This window comes from Coptis chinensis, chromosome 4 (genome assembly GCF_015680905.1).
Source record: "Coptis chinensis isolate HL-2020 chromosome 4, ASM1568090v1, whole genome shotgun sequence".
Classification (NCBI taxonomy): domain Eukaryota; kingdom Viridiplantae; phylum Streptophyta; class Magnoliopsida; order Ranunculales; family Ranunculaceae; genus Coptis; species Coptis chinensis.
In genome coordinates, this window is record NC_141459.1 from 94,488,250 (window position 1) to 94,507,090 (window position 18,841).

Consider the following 18,841-nt stretch of genomic DNA (forward strand, 5'->3'; position numbering starts at 1 on the left):
CGAATCTTTTGATAATCACCAAAACTCACGAGTATTTTCATATGAGAATTACTGAATTTTTAACACATAATTTTGTAGGAAAATGTTTAATACCCGTACCCGTATTATACATATACGGATATTTAACTTAATTGTGAATATTTGACCGAATGATTGACCGCACTTTTTTTTGGCTCACCGAATAATTCTTGAATTATTCACATACCGTATATTTGCGGGATCCCGAATTGCTAACAAGGACCCAACAGATAACACCACTATAATAAATTACTAATGCAACTTTATGTTTCATTTGCGTGTATTCAGAAATGGAGACTTATCTTCAATTTGAAGCATCGTCATGACAGGCTCCAAGGTAACAATTAAAACGTTTGAAATGCGATCTTCATTTTCGTTGGAAATAATTACAGTAAGTTCATTTTCACTATTTGGTTCCATAGCTCTAGCTAGCAACTTCATCGAGGCAATTGCGTGTGAGTCATAGAACTGATATGACATCGTATTCTTTGTGAAAGCCAGCACAATGCATTATCGAAAGAAAAAGGGGAAACGTTTTCTGTCATACTTAAATGTAGCAACTGGGATATGAGCTAGGCCGCCAGTACTCGACACTGTTTTCCAATTCACAAGGGTGGAAATTTCAAAAGAAAGTACAGGCGCAATGTCATTGAACATTTGAACGTGTGTGGACAATGAGAGCTTTATAGCGTAATCCCTGTACTCCCACTAATCATCAACGCTTGGCGTTTACTTCACTAATTAAGAGATGACTTTAGACTAGAAATGTCAAGCAAAATTTAGTGCTTTCTTTCATCACCCCAGCCTTCATATGACAAACAATTTCGTCATTCGATTCGGGAAAAAGTTTTGGACTTTGGGGAGTTTGGCAATACCTACTTGGTCTTATAATAAAATAAAACAGTGGGATAGATGCACATTTTTTCCAGTTTCATGAATTAGTTGAGTAAACGAATTCGCTGTTTGAATGTTGACATACAAGGACTTCTGCTTTCACAATGGTCTTGAAATATTGTTCAGAGAAACAAATTGAAAAAAGATTGAGTTGATACTTCAAAAGTAAGGAGGAAAGCTAATTAATCAAGTAAAGTTTTATCTGAGTAAGAGTTTACACTATTTCACTGTATCTAAGGATCCGAAGTGTTACTAAATTTCCAGACTCAGTGAGATTAAATAAAATGAAGGCTTCCCAAATCTTCCAGTGAGTATAATTCAGTAAATTTAATTTAAGCGAGGAGTACATGTTAAATGCTTGTATGATACTATCTTAGGCTCTTAGCCCGTCACGCTCTTAAACTTGAAGATCCCTGCTGCACCTTTCTGAAGGTAATTAATCAAACTGGCCTGGAGAGCTGAGTTCTCCCTAGGTGGCAGTAATCATATCCACATTATTTTGGGTCCCGCTTACAGCTCACGCCACTTTTATCGAAGAAAAGAAAAACATAAAATAACACCATACATGTAAGCAAATTGTGACCAGTTGGACTTAAATCGTTATACAAGTTGTGCAAATTTAAATAAAAGATTAACAAAACCGATCAAGTATTTTATTGCGCAATTGATATTTACATGGCAGTAGAAAACAAAATTCCTAAACTGAATGGTAGCTTAGACTAGGGAATACGATGATTTAGGAATCAGATTACATTGTTCAGCATTTCTTATTTTAGATTGTTAGTAGAACCCAAGTATGTTAAATTCACCTCCGCCCGCTTGAAATGTATCTCTAGATAAAACTTTCTGTGTGCCATTGCCTTCAAATCCTCTATTCCAACTTGTACATTTCAATATTTCAGAATGTCGCCCTGGTCGGTATAGTAATTGCTATGGAACAAGAATGTCAGCATGAAGTTTCGTCCCCTCTTAGCTAACAGTCGAAAATCCGAATCTGATGAATCCCGCTCCTTTATATTTTTTATTAGAGATGATTACTTTCTCATTGATAAATTATGTGCAACCAAAAATGGGATAAAGTATTATAAGAATTCTGGTAACACTGGTTGTTCTCCTGCCTTTATGAAAAGATCATACCAAAAGTCCATACTATCATCCATGTTTGAATTGCAGGGAGTGAAAGAATCCTGAAGTTCTGCTTCAATAGCAGTGGGCGGTGAAAAATCTAAATTTTCGAATAGTAATGAATCCGCCCAGAAGTTTTCGTCAATATCAAAGAAGTTGTCTGAAGACTCATTATCTTCATTAGTGGCCATGTCCTGGTTGTCTGCAGTGACAAAGGAGGAGGAGTCTGTACCACACGAGAATTCACTGGAAGATTGTTGTGGGGATACTGAATCATAGCTAGAATTTTCATTTACTTGAGGTCGAAGATTCATTTGTTCTGATTCACTTGAATTATTCGTCTCACATTTTGATGCTTCAGCTGAGTATTGCTTTGTCTCTCGGTTGGCCTCATTTTTCTTCGCTCTTTTCTTCAAATGAGTGTGCCAAACATTTTTAATCTCGTTGTCTGTTCGCCCTGGTAATCTACCCGCTATCGCAGACCATCTGAAAATTAAAAACAAAGATTAGATCAACGATTCAAGTTTAAACTGGTCAAGTATAGTGTTTAAATAACTGTGACAGGCTAACAGCTAGCAAACTACTTCACAGCTTATACTGTACCAAGTTGATTACATACAGATACAGATACTGTAGCAAGAGAAGGAACTTATGCACGTGGTTTGTTATAGAAAAGCCAAATACTACAAACAGCATGGAATTTTTCTGGTTTCTCTAAAAGAGTGTTAGTGTTTGTCCGTGCATCTTCTTCTGAGGTTCCTTTTTCCCCCTCTCTGAGTGTTTCTATTCTTCCAGTACCGGTGTTTGGGCTTGAAATTGTAATGGATAGCACAGTAGAATTAAGCTATTAACTAATGTTAATATACTCAAAAATTGAACAAAGATTTTGTGAATAAAATGTCTAGCAGTACACACCTATTTCCTAGCATTTCATGTAACTTGATGATAGTTTCTTCCTCTTCATTGCTAAAATTCCCTCGTTTAATGTCCGGTCTCAAGTAATTAGTCCATCTGAGTCTGCAACTCTTCCCACATCTCAACAGACCTGAAGATACGAAGATGTATTTTAGACTACAATACAGATGATACTCCATTTTGCCAGAACGTTACTTAACATGACAAAGAAAACCAAGAAAGAGGGTTCATAGGAATGTGGTAATTACCTGCTTGTTTAGGGAGGGCACGCCAATTTCCATGGCCATGTTGCTGAATGAAAGCGATCAAAACCTGGTCTTCTTCATGAGTCCATGGCCCTCTCTTCAGTCCCATCTTCTCACAACAAGGAGCTCTCACCATGTTTAACAAGTTGTTCTTAGGCTGCAGACACCACTTACTTTTTCTAGGAATTGTCCTTTTAATTGTTGAGATGACAGAAGCCCAATTCTTTTCAAGGACACGAGCGGCTATTTATACTTATAGACCTCAAAGATACTTAAAGACCCGCTGTAAACAAAACGTGTGATAATTAGTCTACAACGCAAATCTAAAGTCAAAGATGGCAGCCGTTTTCAAAGAAATTACAGAATGACGGGTTACAACGCCTTCCTCCATCTCTCACACACTCACAAGTTACAACCTCTATCTCAGAAAAAGAAATTGTTAAACATCAAAGAGATTGTCCATTGGATATTTTTTAACTGTAATTTATTATACAAAAAACTATACAATTGGGACCATGGCCCCATCCATGGTCTAGCCAATCAAACAAATAAGATATAAAAGCCATTTTTCTTACCTGATTTCTTGTCTTATATCCTCTCATGCATCTTTTTATAACTTAAGTTTTTGTTTTTGATTAGGCAAGCATGTTTTAAATTAGATCAGTAACTCTTTTTGTGCTGGTGGGTTCTAGCCTCATATCTCTGGTGTCATCACCTAAAGATATCTCTGGTGTCATCACCTAAAGATTTTATGAACTTTGTTAGTTGGAACCCAAGTTGATTCGACCAGCACAGTTAATTAGTTGTGCTCGAAAATGGCTGAGGGTATCGACTCTTTCCAACTTGGAAACGTCTATGTTTAAATTGGATTTTAATATATGACAAATCGTATAAAGAGCCTAGCTAGTATATGGTATTCGGTTGAGTGGTATCGCCCTCTGTATTCGAGATGACTAGGGATTTAGAAGAGTTTACTAGGAAGTCTTTATGATTATGCAAAACTTTGAAAGAACATCAAGTACAATAAACCTTATTTGACCCATGGGGCCTTCTAGTAGTACTAAGAATGAAAATGACTCTCTTCAAAATTGTAATTTAGTTACTTTGTCACTGCGAGTCTACGATACCAAAGAGAGTAGATTTAACAATGCCAAGTAGATGTATCTGTAGGTAGATGTATCTTTCTACTTGGGGGAATTGTGCAACAAAATTCAGTATTGTTGATGATTTGCAGCCATATTGGATCAAACATTGTAGAGGGGAGGAAGTAGCAGCTAGAAGTAGAAGTAGAAGTAGAATAAAAGATTTTAAGTTAAATGTCCAACAATTCGTAATCCTCAATATTATATTTTGTTAGGTATGTGATATACATATTATGGTCATCAAGCACAATTTTTTTTTCTCTGTTAGGCATAAGATCACCTAGAGGAGAAGCGACATGAAGCAGTAGTTTTGTGATGGCTCACATATATGAGGTAGTGTACTAGTGTGCACCATATATGTAGTAATTAAGCCTCAAGTATATTTTTTTCCTTCTGCCATCTTCATTAATCAATGGTGAAACTGCTTATTAACATGATTTTATTTAGGAAAAACTCATTATGATAAATTTAAAATAATATAAGTAACACAATTAACCCGACATAAGTCGTCTTGAAGTCGAAATTTAGACGCTTAAGACAAAGACAAAGACCAAGACAAACACAGACAAAAACAAAAACGAAAAAGAAAAAGGGAGCGAGAAGGAGAATAGCCTCACAAGGTTTCTCACTCCTAGTTTATGTCAAGTGGCTCACTTTATTAGTGCAGTTCATTTAAAATGGTCAATATAAACGTTGTGGTGTGCCAAATTATAGAGTCATATCAGGGCCATATATTTCTGTTAAAAACTGCGCTAATATTTTTTGGAGTTTAATTACAAGGCGCAAATGAATCAAGCATGTGTGGTTGAACAAGGAGAAATGTAAGAAGGCACCGAGAAGTTGGCTTGAAAATCTTCAGAGAGTTCACACCCCATGGCATTCTGTTTTACAGAATTTCGAGCCTACCGTGTGACCTGGAGTCAAAGAAAGAGGCTTGTCACTCGCTTGCCTGTCTTTTGAATGATAATTCTTAGGCCAAGAAATGTTTTCTTTCTTTTTTTTTTTTTTTTTTCGCTGAAAACACATAACCTAGTAGTCAAACACCACTGACTTTGGCCGATAAACCTTCACTAAGTGTCTAGCAATATAATAGGCAATTAGGCATACATTTAGAAGTGACATGCAACATTGGCATCATTGATGGCCGCTGTGGAATTTCGGCATTGGTTAAACATTTCTAAACTTAAGAATCAACGAGGGCAATTAATACTTTTTTTTTTTGCTAAAATGGGCAATTAATACTTTGAGACATCTATTTGCTAATTATTCTTGCATCTTATATTCTTCGATAATTTCTTTGGCTAAGTCCGCGTGACATTCCACCAAATATGACAAAAATTGTGATCTACTGGTGCATCAAATATTAATCTACCAAACATTTACCTATCTATACCGTCACGTTTAGCGAGCACGAATGGCAGTAAAATAAAAATAGAATGCATGCCTCTCCCAATGGCGGTAAAAAGTGTTTGTTAATATGCCACACACCAAACATATCCCACACAATATTTCGTTTTATTTAATTATTTTTCTATTCCTAATCTTTTCCATTTCATTTGGGTGGAGAGAAAAATAAAACGAAATTGGGAGATTCAATTATTAAATATGTGTTGTATGGTAATATTGCCTTGATTTGGGCTATACACAATACACCATTGGGAGAGGGTGCGACTTACACCATCCGGCTAACAGTATCCCTGTGCTATAGTGGGACGCCGCACAAAACATTGGACTTAGCCTTACAGTTAAAAACACATCTCAGGATCGCGTTGAATATATATACGTAAGAAATGACGCATGAGATAGTACATATTAGTTGCAGCTGAAATCCCGGTACTCATATAGTCCAATTAAGTTCTTAATACAGTTTATGAAATAAAAACTTGAGTTAGTTAAACGTGTGACTAAACCAAAACATTGAACAACCTGCTATCAGAAACTGCGTAAATTTTCATTTGTTTCACTCGATTATAACCATGTTGCAAAAACATCACTTCCATATACAGTTTCAAGTAACCAGTTTTATAGATTTCTGAAATATGAATGGTAGCATTGTAGACCAAGGAAAAGAAGGACTCAAGGTCGTTCCAACCTACTACCTATTGAATATGAGTTGTTCTTGGATTAGTTACATAGGAAAAATTCAACCAGAACTAGTTCAACACAATTTATCTACTTCTACTTATGTGGAACCTATTCTTTTTTGTACCTCTGGAGGTAGAACCAGTATGATGCAATCTTGATGTTACGAGCCGGTAAAATGTAACAAGATGTCAAGAATCAATCAACAACTTTATATAGATCAATAGGAAATGTTGACAAATCAAAATGCATTAAACCCTATATATAACCAATTCCTCTTCAAGGCTACAATTACCTATCACCAACTAGCTATTTATCAAAACTTTCATTATTGTTGCATTGACATAATTAAGGAGCTAAGCATGATGCTAGTCATAGATGGAACCGGGGATGCCTTCACTCCAAAGATTTGGAAAAACTACAATGTGAATTATTATTTTGTTAGAAAAATGACCAGATTGTAAGGATCTACAGTACACCCTAAGATTTTTACAAAAGTTCTATTACCGCACCCCTAGTGCAATTGCGGGTTGCGTATACTCTTGCACCATCAAACATTGAATCCTTGTTCCATCCCAAATTCACATGCTATTGATGGATGTTGAACTCCAATACAAGAGAGTATAAGTAAATTGAATTAGATGCGGAGGGGTTTGTTGTCCCTTAGCCGCAAGTACATGCGTAATAATGTTCGAGTCTCTGCAAATGTAAAAGAAATTACAATGATCAAACAAAGAGATGCTATAATAAATATCATATACGACTAATCTAGCTCCCCAAGATAAATTGGTTTCTTTTTGCTCGAGGACTTCAGCTAGGTGTTTGCAGTCCGTCAAAATGGCGACATGTCGGAGCTGCAAACGTCGACACAAGTCTACTCCTCCTCGGATGGCTCGTGCATTTGTCTCTTCTGGGTCAGCGGCACTGGTTTTATCATGTCCTGCACCAATACAATATCCAAAGTCATTCCATATAGAAAAATCGAGGCATGTCTGGTTAGTGTTACTATTCTAAGAGGCATCTGTAGTTAGGTAGTGGCAGTCATTTTATATCTTCGGTCAACTATCTTTAATATATAGAAAATTGTGGGGGTTGAGTAACAGTGTTTTGGTATACGTCCCAGGGGAAATTTGGTAATTTTTATTTTTATTTCTTTTTGAGGGGTAAAATAGCAATTTAACGTTTATAATTTTTTTTAAAAACTCAATGGAGCCCACGTGAGTACCACGTGCACAGTGGCTAGTCTATGTAATTATTTTTAGCATAAGGTTCTTTCTTGTTAGTGATGAAGGTTGATGTTCTACGGATTATATTAACTGCCTCGTTGTTAAAAATTAGATCATTTCTACCGGTCCATATTGAGAACATGATAAAAGCAAGAATACTTAGAGTGTCTCTTATCTCAGTTTTATTTAATACTATACTATATCTTATCTCAAAAATTGTGTTGATACTTAATACTATACCTTCCCAATCCTTTTGCAACTAATTTCTTCAAGCAGAAACAAGGTATAGACGAGAATAAATTTGCCTCCATATATTGTGATTTTATAATGGTTAAAAAATGGAATAATCTCTCGCTGGACATATTCGTTACATAATCAGTCTTGATTTGATTGCTTCGCACTTTAATTTCCAGTCATATGCATTTGCATATTCTTCGAAAGTATTTTGCTAATTGCAATAACTAAAAGTCTAAAATGAAAACTGTGGGAGAAGAAAGAGACAGGTGTGTGTGCCCTTTGGTTGCACATGATGAAGGCACGTGCGCGCCCCTAGTCAGTTCGATAGATTTGTGTGTTTCTATAAAGGGAAGACTCCACTCTTTTAGAAACAACACAGACGATTGTGCATTTGTGTTGTGCCTATATATATCTCTGTAATAGAACTCTAAAAATCAATCAAGCAATAAACTTTTTTCTTCTTCAGTGGACGTAAGTTGCCATAATGACACCGAACCACTATAAATCTTGTGTTTTGTCTCTTTGATTGGTTGTTGTTTTCTATATGATATCAGAGCGGAGCGCTTAATCTCTTCTCTCAATCAACCGCAACTTACTTAAACAAAAAAAAAACTATGACAGATCCAAAACCAAACATAAAGTCTGCTGTAACAACAGAGACTGAATCTAATATCGGTTGGAAGCTATCATCAATTCTTTTGAATTGAACAAACTATATACCTTGGTCTAGGGCTGTTTCGTTATCTCTGGATGGCAAAAGGAAACTAGGGTTTATTAACGGTGCAAAAGTGTGTCCTACCATTGATGATGTCGAATATGAGAATTGGGTTTCCAATGATCAGCTTGTTCGATCTTTGTTACTCAATTCGATGGAGTCAACTATTGTTGGAATTTTAACTTTCTCTGATTCTACAAAGGAGATGCGGGATTCAATTGAAGATTTATATAGAAACCAGAACAATTATGCCTGTGTTTTTGAACTTCAACTTGCAATCGGTGCTTTGCAACAAGGTGAGAAGACTTTTACAGAACACCTTGGGAATCTGAAGAAATTGTGGGATGAGTTAAACATATATCGTCTGTAAGACCCCTATTTTATATTTACATTATCTGCGTAACAATATTTAATATTTTCTGTATTTGACTGTATTTTTCTGGTCAACGTACTAGCGTGTGGAATACCAAATAGTAATTTCGAATAATGTTAATATAGGAAACTAGTATTTGAATTTTGAATGTGGGTAGTTTATCTTTAATTTTTGGAAAGCTTTAAATAAAAAGGAAACAAGGTATTAACCTAAGGAACATAAAAGATATAATACTTTTAATAGAAATAATATTTTCATAGTTAGGATATAAGGATATTCAGTAATTTGGAAGTTAAGGAGAATATAGGGTGTCTCTGGAGAAACTAGTTTTTTCTGAAAAACCACAAACAACACACACAAGCCGAAAACGGAGAAGAACGCGGATTTCCCAAGCTAGCTGGGATTGGTTCTATCATTTTTTTCTTCGATATTTTCTGTTGCCGATAACACAGGAGGTGAGTAGTTTATTTTTTTTGTTTTTCCTGTATATGGACACAGTGAACTGTACGTCCAAAAACGGTTCTGTTCATCTTTAGTTTTCTGCCATTTTTTTCTCTTCAAAGAGTAATCTTATTGTGTATGTTTGAAACTCAGTAGATTGTTAGTATTGTTAACACCATTAGGTGGTGGTAAAGGGAGGCGCGAGCCCCTAACCTCCTCCTCTGTAAAAACGCCATTATTGCCATTACTGTGATACTGAGGAATTTGACTTTTGTGTATTTATTTTCGTGTTTGAACTGTTTTGTTGTATTGTGGGTTGGTGGTTTGATGTATGGTGGTAGTGGGGAGTTTGTGGGGGTTTGAAAGCTTCAAAAATATTAATGGCGGTCGGATCTGGGATTTGAGGGGGATGGCGAAAACTGGAAATCGGGGGTTGCTTGGTGAAGTAAAGTGGTGGGTTTTTCACCCACATAATTTTCGCTTAGTTAGTGGTGGGTGGTGTGTGAAGGATTATTGGGGGTGGCTGGAAGTAGCGGTGTTTCAGCTGCGAAGGGATGACCGCGGAGGCGATCCGGTGCTCCAAGTCATTTGTTTAGTTTTGACTTAGGACTAATTAGTTGGGCCGGACCCTATCAGTTCTGGTTGGGCCGGTTTACAAGGTTTATGTGGGCTGGTCCTAAAATTTGAATTGGGTTGCATGGGATCTAGTCATAGTTCGTGATTCCGAACGGAACTCCGGAATTCCGGGCGGAATTTCGGTTTTTCCAAAAAACGGAATTCCGAACATAGAGTCGAAATATCCGAAATTCCGAATACAACAAGGGTCGAAATTTAATGAATTCCGGTTTTTCAATTTGTCGGAATTCCGAGAATTCCGAAATTCCGAACTATGGATCTAGTTAGTTTTGAGATTTCCAGTTGGGCCAGATCAGTTTATGGGCCGGGTTAAACCGAGTCAGTTTAGCTAGTCGCTTAGGACCAGGGTTTGAACTCTTTTTAAATATGGGTTTGGGTGAGAACCGGGTGGAATGACAACCGGTTAGGACTGTCGACTGTTGGGTTGACTGTTGACCCGTTGACTGTTGACTTTTTCTAAAAATGTTATAGATTGATTTTATGGACCAATCCGATGATAGGATGTGGGTGACACTTGTATAAACTTGTTTGTCAGTATCTAATATAGATTTGACGTCGATCTTGTGTAAATTTTGACACGTGAAGATAGAGAAATTTTAAGATGCATAGATATATACATTTGAATAAATTACATAACGAAAATCCTAGAACCTAGCTACCACAACTCATGTGATTTGCCCTGTGTGGGCGTGTGCAATTTGATTGGCCCTTCTGGCGTTTCAGTGAATCTGAATGGCCTTCGGGCGTAAGTAATGTGATTGGCCCTTCTGGCGTAGCCGAATAATGACTTGATTATTCCGTTCGCAAAATAGAACGAGACGCGCGATATTTTATGCCGAATAGTGGCATTACTTACATAATGGCTTTCGTGTGAGGGTTACCTGGTGTGTGGCATCCCGCTCAGAGTAGTAACGCACGGAGTGGTACATTATGTAAGGGGACGCATGTGGATGTACATGTTCGGCGTTGGGTAGCGATTGTGGTAGCCAGGAAAACTAGGTAAAACATAGAGACGATGGGTTATTAGGGACACTTGATAAATGTTACTGCCATGATATTTTCCTCAGGTGTGGTTATTGATTTAAGACTTTCATGTTAAGTTTCATTTTTGTTATGATTATTACAAATTGCTTGCGGGGAGAGTGGGTTAAACTAATTATTCTTGCAGAGAGGACCCACTCTCTGCGATAGAGCATGCATAAAGGTAAGTACTAGGTGACATAAGTTATTTACTCTTAGTTAGAAGCTAAAGGTGCCTTTATGAAGGAACTAACTACCTTAAAAGCTAAAGGCACTCGGTGGAGGAACTACCGCCATGTAAAGAATGAAATATTATGTATATCTAAATGGTTTTTCACGGCTACTCATACCGGCATTATTTATAATATTGACCCGATTTGCATGTTTGCTAATCGGTGTGTTCTTATATGAACATAGTCGATCGGACTGGACGGGGGTTAGGCGATGTTCGAGAAGGTGGCGTCTTGCTTTCGTGATTGATGTTAGCTTTTATTTTTAATAAGATGACGTTTCATTTTTCCTCAGAGATGTAGTGGAATTTGTTGGGGACATATGTTTAATTCATTTTTCCGAATTCTTATGTGAAGAAGTTTGTAACTTAATTTTTTATCACAAGTTTTCGTAATGATGAGTGGATTGTTTGGAGTATTTTATTGTTTAGTTTTCTGCATGTGTTATTATTCATTAGGGTTATGATATAGATTGGGTTGTGAGGTTGTTGTCACATCTCGGATATCGAGGAGTCGGATATCATTATTATTATCTGATTTATCGAAATTCGGGGTGTGACATCGTCCACACACCACAAATGTTAAAACTTTTTTGAAACGGGCTGAAAAGGATAAAATCTTCGCATTATTTCGTAGTCTTAAACTATAACATGAAAATCTGGAAAGCACTCTTCCTTCACTTGCTGTTGTTTGTGCAACTATTCAGAGAGAGGAAACAAGGAAGAAAACCATGAACTCCGAGTTGAAGTCTTCAATCTCTGAATCTACTGTAGTACTTGCAGAAAATGATTTTCGAAAGAAGTCACAGGGATTCGAAAAAGGTAAGGAAAAAAGGGAACCCTCTCACTGTGATCATTGTGGAAAAAGTAACACACCAAGGACCATTGTTGGGAATTACATCCGCATCTTAAAGAGAACTGTCCAAGAAAGATCATGCTGCAGTAGCCGAGACATCAATTTCCAACTCAGATATTAGTCATCAGTTGAGTCAAATTCTTCAACAACTCACTAAGTTCATGCCATCTAACAAAGGTTAGTATGTCTCAACTCATGTGTTAGGTAATTTACATGCATATTTCACTATGCCAGAAAATAGTAACTCATGGATAATTGATTCGGGGGCTACTGATCATATGGCTAATTGCCCTACCTCTGTCGATACTTTTGTGTCCAAGACCGAAAAACATAATATTTGCATAGCCAATGGATCCACCGTTCCCATTCTAGGTAGTGGTCAAGTGGTCAAGTGGATTTTTTTTATCAAAGTCTCAAGGGTGACGCTCTTTGTCGTTCCTTCCTTCCTGTCCAACTTCAATTTGTTGGAAAAATTACAAATTCTTTAAATTGTGATGTCATTTTTTCTCCTAACTCTATATCGTCTTTCAAGATCAAAAGTCAAAGAGGGCGATTGGTGAAGAAATTTATTCTAATGGGCTCTATTTGTTGAAGTCTCATAAGAAGGCGTGTCAAGCTAGTGGTTTAGTTGAAAGTCGCACTTTGCATAAAAGATGTGAGCATCCATCTAGTTGTGTCCTGTTAAATTTGTTTCCGCATGTTTCTATAAACTCTGATGATGTTATGTTTGTCACTTTTCTAAACAAACTCGTTTACATTTTCCAAACTCGCATACTATGTCTAATAATTCGTTTGAGTTAATCCACTCTGATTTATGGGGACCTGCTCCTGTTAATTCTTATGATGGCTATAAGTATTTTGTGTTATTTATTGATGATAAACCTCGTGCTAGATGGTTATATTTGTTGAAATCAAAGACTGAGGTTGTGACTGTTTTCAAAGATTTTCACAATATGGTTACTAATCAGTTTGGTGCTAAAATCAAGATGTTTAGATCTGACAATGGCATTGAGTTTTGCAATGGTCTGTTATCTAAGTACCTTCGTAGCCAGGGGATAATTCATCAAACTAGATGTGTTGGCACACCTTAGCAGAATGGTGTGTCTGAAAGAAAAAACAGACATATTCTCGAGACTACTCATGCTCTTATGTTAGGCATGAATGTTCCTAAGCAATACTGATCTCATGTCCTCTTAACTGCTGCCTATCTGATTAATCGTCTTCCCAGTCGGGTTCTTGGTTTTAAGTCACCATTGGAAGTGCTCAAGTCTAGGCCGCTGGATCTCTCTCATCTGCGAGTTTTCGGGTGTGTTTGTTATGTACATTAGCAAGCTATTCATCGAGATAAATTTGATGCTCAAGCTACTCGATGTATTTTTTTTTTTTTTTTGTTATTCTACCACATAGAAAGGCTACATATGTTACAATCCGGCGACAAGAAAACTAGTTGTCTCTCGTGATGTACAATTTGTAGAATCTGAAGCTTTCTTTCAAGCTCTAGTTGTGCTTGGGAATCGGTCCCAGGGGGAGTGTTTGGCAGATTTGGCACCTCTCCCAGCAGTTGGTGAAGGTATGGTTCCTGCTGCAGAAGTTATTGGCACCTGTATTGAAGAAGACATTGCACAGATAGAGGCACGTGCGCCCTCACCCACTGCAGAACTAAGGCACATGCGCCCTCTCACTGCAGAAGTTCTTGATTCTGATTCTCGTGTGGGCATATTACAATTGGGCCTATTCGCATGAGAGGTGTGTGCCCACCCATCTGAAGATCTAAAGCGTGTCGCGGCGCTCCACCGATTCTCAATCCCTCCGGTTCCTCGACAATCTGAGGCGAGAGAGACAACCTCCGGTAACTCTCAAGGATTACTATAAATCCGATAGAGAACGGCATCCTCCAAATGACTTATTAGAATTTTTATTTATTGCTTGACGCGTTTCATATCATCTATAGGAGTATATAACGTATGCCAATATCACTTCATCTCATCATGCTTTCTTAAGTACGATGATGATGTGCAAAACCAAAGAACTTTCGGAGAAACTAATTCCCATCCAAAGTATGGAGAAAGGCAATGCAAGAAGAACCGTGCTCTAGATGAGAATGAAACTTGGGAGATTGTTATGCTACCTTACGGAAAGAAGACAGTTGATTATCGTTGGGTGTTCAGAAACAAGTTCAACAGTGATGGTTCTTTAGAGAGGCCTAAATCTCGACTCGTTGCAAGGGGATTCACCCAAACATATGGTCAAGACTACAAGGAGACTTTTGCACCAATTGCAAAGATGAACACGTTTAGAGTTCTTATATCTTTAGCTGTAAATCAAGACTGGAAATTATTTCAGATGGATGTTAAAAATGCATTCTTACATGATGATCTTAAAGAAGAAGTGTATATGAGCATCCCTTTGGACATCCAAAGGAGGCTAAGGTTGGATTAGTATACAAGTTAAAAAGGCTATCTATGGACTTCAACAATCTCCACGAGCATGGTATGCCAAGCTCAATTTCATTCTAGTCATGACCGGTCTTAAAGCGGAATGATGTTGATCCTTCATTATTTGTTAAGTCTAGCAGTGGGGCTTGGTTGTTATTCTTATTTATGTTGATGACATAGTTATCACAGGTAATGACCATATCGAAATCTTTAGGCCTAAGGATCTACTGCACAAGAAATTCGTCATTAAGGATCTGGGTATTATGAATTACTTTTTTGGGATTGAAATTGCCTATTCAAAAAGGGACATATTTCTTAATCAAAGAAAGTATGTGTTGGATCTTTTGTGTGAAGTAGGAAAGCTGGGGGTAAAACCATCTGATTCTCCAACTAACAGTGGAGCCAAGTTGGACAACACCGGTGATCTTCTTTACTGACATTGGTCAGTATCAGCGATTAGTTGGTCAACTAATATATTTAATTATTATCCGACCAGATATTTCTTATGCAATAAACTTGATTAGTCGCTTTATGCACGCTCCAAGGACTCAACATATGAATGCAGTTTCTAGAATAACCGCAATATCCGAAAAGGCGGTCGAGGGTAGAGGTATTTAGATGCAGGAAAATGGGCATACATCTATTACTGCATATACAGATGCTGATTGGGCAGGATGACCAGTTGATTGGTGATCTACTTCTGGTTATTGTACCTTTGTGGGAGGTAATTTGGTCACTTGGAAGAGCAAGAAACAGAATGTGGTGGCTCGTTCTAGTGCTAAAGCTGAGTATAGGGCTATGACTTCCACCACCAGTGAAATTATATGGCTGTGAGCCCTTCTGAAGGATTTATGCTTTGGATTGCATCTGCCAACTACACTTTACTGTGATAATCAAGTTGCAATTCACATTGTAGCAAATCCGGTGTTCCATGAGAGAACTAAGCATATTAAAGTTGACTGTCATTTTGTGCGTGAAAAAGTATAGTCCAACATTGTTGCTACCTCCTTTGTTCGCAGTGACCAACAGCTTGTAGACAGTTTTACCAATAGACTTTCAGCTTCCAAGTTCCATGATATACTCTCCAAGTTGGGCTCATTGGATATCTTCGCACCAACTTGAGGGGGAGTGTGGGAGAAGAAAAAGAGACAGCTCCTCGCCGCCGGTTGCACATGATGAAGGCGGCGTCGCGTATCCCTCTAGTCGGGTTTGTAACAGTTCGATAGATTTGTGTGTTTCTATAAAGGGAAGACTCCACTCTTTTAGAAGCAACATAGACGATTGTGCACTTGTGTTGTGCCTATATATATCTCTGTAATAGAACCCTAAAAATCAATCAAACAATAAACATCTTTCTTCTCCAGTGGACGTAGGTTGCCGCAATGGCACCAAACCACTATAAATCTTGTGTTTTGTCTCTTTGATTGGTTGTTTTCTACAAACACCTTATTTTGTTATATGTTCACTTATATTTTTTAACTATTCTGTTAATAGTTATTTAATTGTTGTCGTTTACAAAGGTAATTTCCCAAACTGGACTCAATAATGTCATTTTGTTTCCAATCAAGACAATGTCATCGTCAACTTAGTACTGATGAATTGTTGTATGTTGCGGACATGGATGAAAGTATAACAAGTTAACATTATTATTATTATTTTTTATTTTTTATTTTTTTTTGTGCAAATTAAGGTAATTTTTATTAACAACTAGAATATATAATAGTATAATCATTTGGGCTACTAGACCCTTTGATAGGGGATGTACATTTGCCTATGGGTAAATTTTTGATTCGGCCATGATAATGTCAATGTGTTCTCAATTCGATCACAAATTGCAACTCGGCGCATTTTGTCAGCAATTAGTAGGATAATGTCAGCCACTTTTTACACTAAATTGCCGGATTAGAAACAAAATGACATTATCATGACCGAATCAGAAATTTATCCTTTCCCTATTTGGGAATTACCCCATTTACAATGAAAGCGTCCATTTCAAGCTGATATCTACCTAAATGCAGCTATCAAAACCCAAAAAAAATGTGACAATTTAAATCTGCGTGCCTAACTTGTTTTTTTTTGGTAAGATCGTAACTAACTAAAATTTGGACTTTTGCAGTGGCAGTTCTTTTAACTCTTTCTTCTCTGAAATAGCTTTCCGAACATGTCATAATTTCAATTTGCAATTTCAGTAGTGGAAGTATACCTTTATGGACAACAATCAAGTCAATACAGAAATCCACGACTTTACCGACATAAGATTTGGCCCTTAAAAGGCAGGTATCTCTTTATGAGTAAACTGAGAATAAAACGACCCACAAAAGGCGGTGTTATATATTGACATTTTCCACGCCTCCACGCGCTCCACCACCACAAACAGCAAACAAACAATTGCTACTCCTTTTTGTACTTTCACGGACAATGATCAACTTGATGGGAGTTCTTATTTTTCTTTTTGAAACTTTAATGTGTCTTTTGAAATCTTTAAATAAAGAAGTAAATCAACAGATTTGGTATCACTGAGACGATCTTTGGTGTTAATCTTTTTCGAACTTCTGATTGTTGTTATCTTTTAATACACTTAATTATCCATTGCTCATTCCTAAAGCTAATACATATTCTAAAGCTTGAACGCATGCGGTTAACTAATGTTGGATTTTCCATTAAGGTACGTACGTAGCTGTGAGGCCTTCAGGGACAAAATCTGGATTCAAATCGACAGAATTATGATATTCCGTTCAAAATCACAAATTGTAGTCCATGTATGCAGGGGCGATGTAGGATTCTCCACAAGAGAGGCTACTAGCACTAATTCACACTATTTTTTTTTTTTTTTGGGTATAAATTATGAACCGTTACCACTTAAAATTTTGTTTTGAGCGAAATTAGAGGGGCTATAGCCTGGGTCAGCCAACTCTTAGATCCGCCCCCATGTATGTTGTACTTTGAATGTTGGTTCCTGCCTTTCATCACGCATATAACTTTCCTAGTTTTATACGTAATTATTGTGGTTCGAAATTACTATTCAAAAGTTGCTTCAAATATTTTCCATCAGATTGTTATAAACCAGTGTCCTAGAAGATATATTTGCACTCTCTACAAGGTTTGGCTTTTTTTCTTTTTTTTTTTCTTTGTTTTTTTCACTTGTGTTTTGACAATTTAATGGCCAATTAAGCTCACAATCTTACTAAATGAGCAAGGATTCTAGGGAGCATGGACTCGATGTAGATATTATCCATTTATCCTATAGGGTGAAAAGTTGGAATCTCGTCAGAAATTCCAAAATTTCTGGAACATGTAAGAGAACCAGTGTCAAAATCTTAATTTTCTAGTTTTTAAATTTCTCACATACTGATATATTTTGCAAAATTTTACAATTATACAATTTTTTTTATCTATGCATGAAGTAGTGATCTACCATTTTTATTGCCAACAAAGGATAGCCATCATACTTTCATATACATGACCGTTGGATGATCTCGTTGTATGGATCATTGGATCGTAATTGCATCAACTCTTTTGAACCTCACTGAGTTCCATTCAGTTTTTCAAGATTTTATTCTATGTGGACTAACTAAACTAAAGTATGTGGATTTACGAATTATTAAATCAATCAATCAATCTCTACAGTATTACGAATATATTTTCTTTATTTTATAGTCAGCCAAAACGACACTCATATTTCATTCGTAATATACAAATGTACGGGTTATTGTTAAAACCGTATACCACGTGGTATTTTCCGTTAAATTGAAGCTATACTTTAACTAGGGGTGCCAAATTTTTGTTCAAAATTCTAATTTTTCCGAATTCCAATCCGATTTTTTTCAGATTCAGTATCAATATTACTCGTCCGATTTCCAAAAATCCAATTTAAATTCGGATCAACATTTTTTTCGATCCGAATCCACTAATGCATATCCAATCCGATTGTGTCGAATTATTATTTTGAATTACATATAATATATCTAAAATTCTAATGTAATTAGGATATTTTTAATATAACCCCACCTTTTTTTTTCTCATTTACAATGGATTAACTTGCATTAATCAATATATAGTATAAACAAACTAAAAACCCTATAATTAATATTTATTGTACAAATTATAACATAGAATTAATATTAAGATATTTGAATTTTCAATAATTTCTGATTTTTATCCAAATTATCTGATTTTTCATCTAAATTTTTTGATTTCCAGATTTTCAGATTTTTTTTAATACCAATTTTTATCCGATTTTCAAAATTTCGAA

At 36.5% G+C, this 18,841-nt stretch overlaps 2 protein-coding genes across 2 annotated transcripts; one reads left to right on the plus strand and one right to left on the minus strand.

Annotated features, from left to right (window-relative positions):
- Positions 1 to 1,543: 1,543 nt before the first annotated feature.
- On the minus strand, positions 1,544 to 4,222 carry LOC147505823 (transcription factor MYB30-like). The gene is made up of 4 exons (XM_086558247.1): positions 3,773 to 4,222; positions 3,201 to 3,480; positions 2,953 to 3,082; positions 1,544 to 2,523 (listed from the first exon to the last, which is right to left on the minus strand). Exons 2-4 carry the CDS (start codon positions 3,331 to 3,333, stop codon positions 1,995 to 1,997), a joined length of 792 nt encoding a protein of 263 aa, XP_086414373.1. The 5' UTR covers positions 3,334 to 3,480; positions 3,773 to 4,222; the 3' UTR covers positions 1,544 to 1,994.
- A 3,036-nt stretch (positions 4,223 to 7,258) lies between these two features.
- Positions 7,259 to 8,969, plus strand: LOC147505824 (uncharacterized). The gene is made up of 2 exons (XM_086605635.1): positions 7,259 to 7,416; positions 8,615 to 8,969. The coding sequence occupies exons 1-2, from the start codon at positions 7,259 to 7,261 to the stop codon at positions 8,967 to 8,969; spliced, it is 513 nt and encodes a 170-aa protein (XP_086461761.1).
- Positions 8,970 to 18,841: the final 9,872 nt, after the last annotated feature.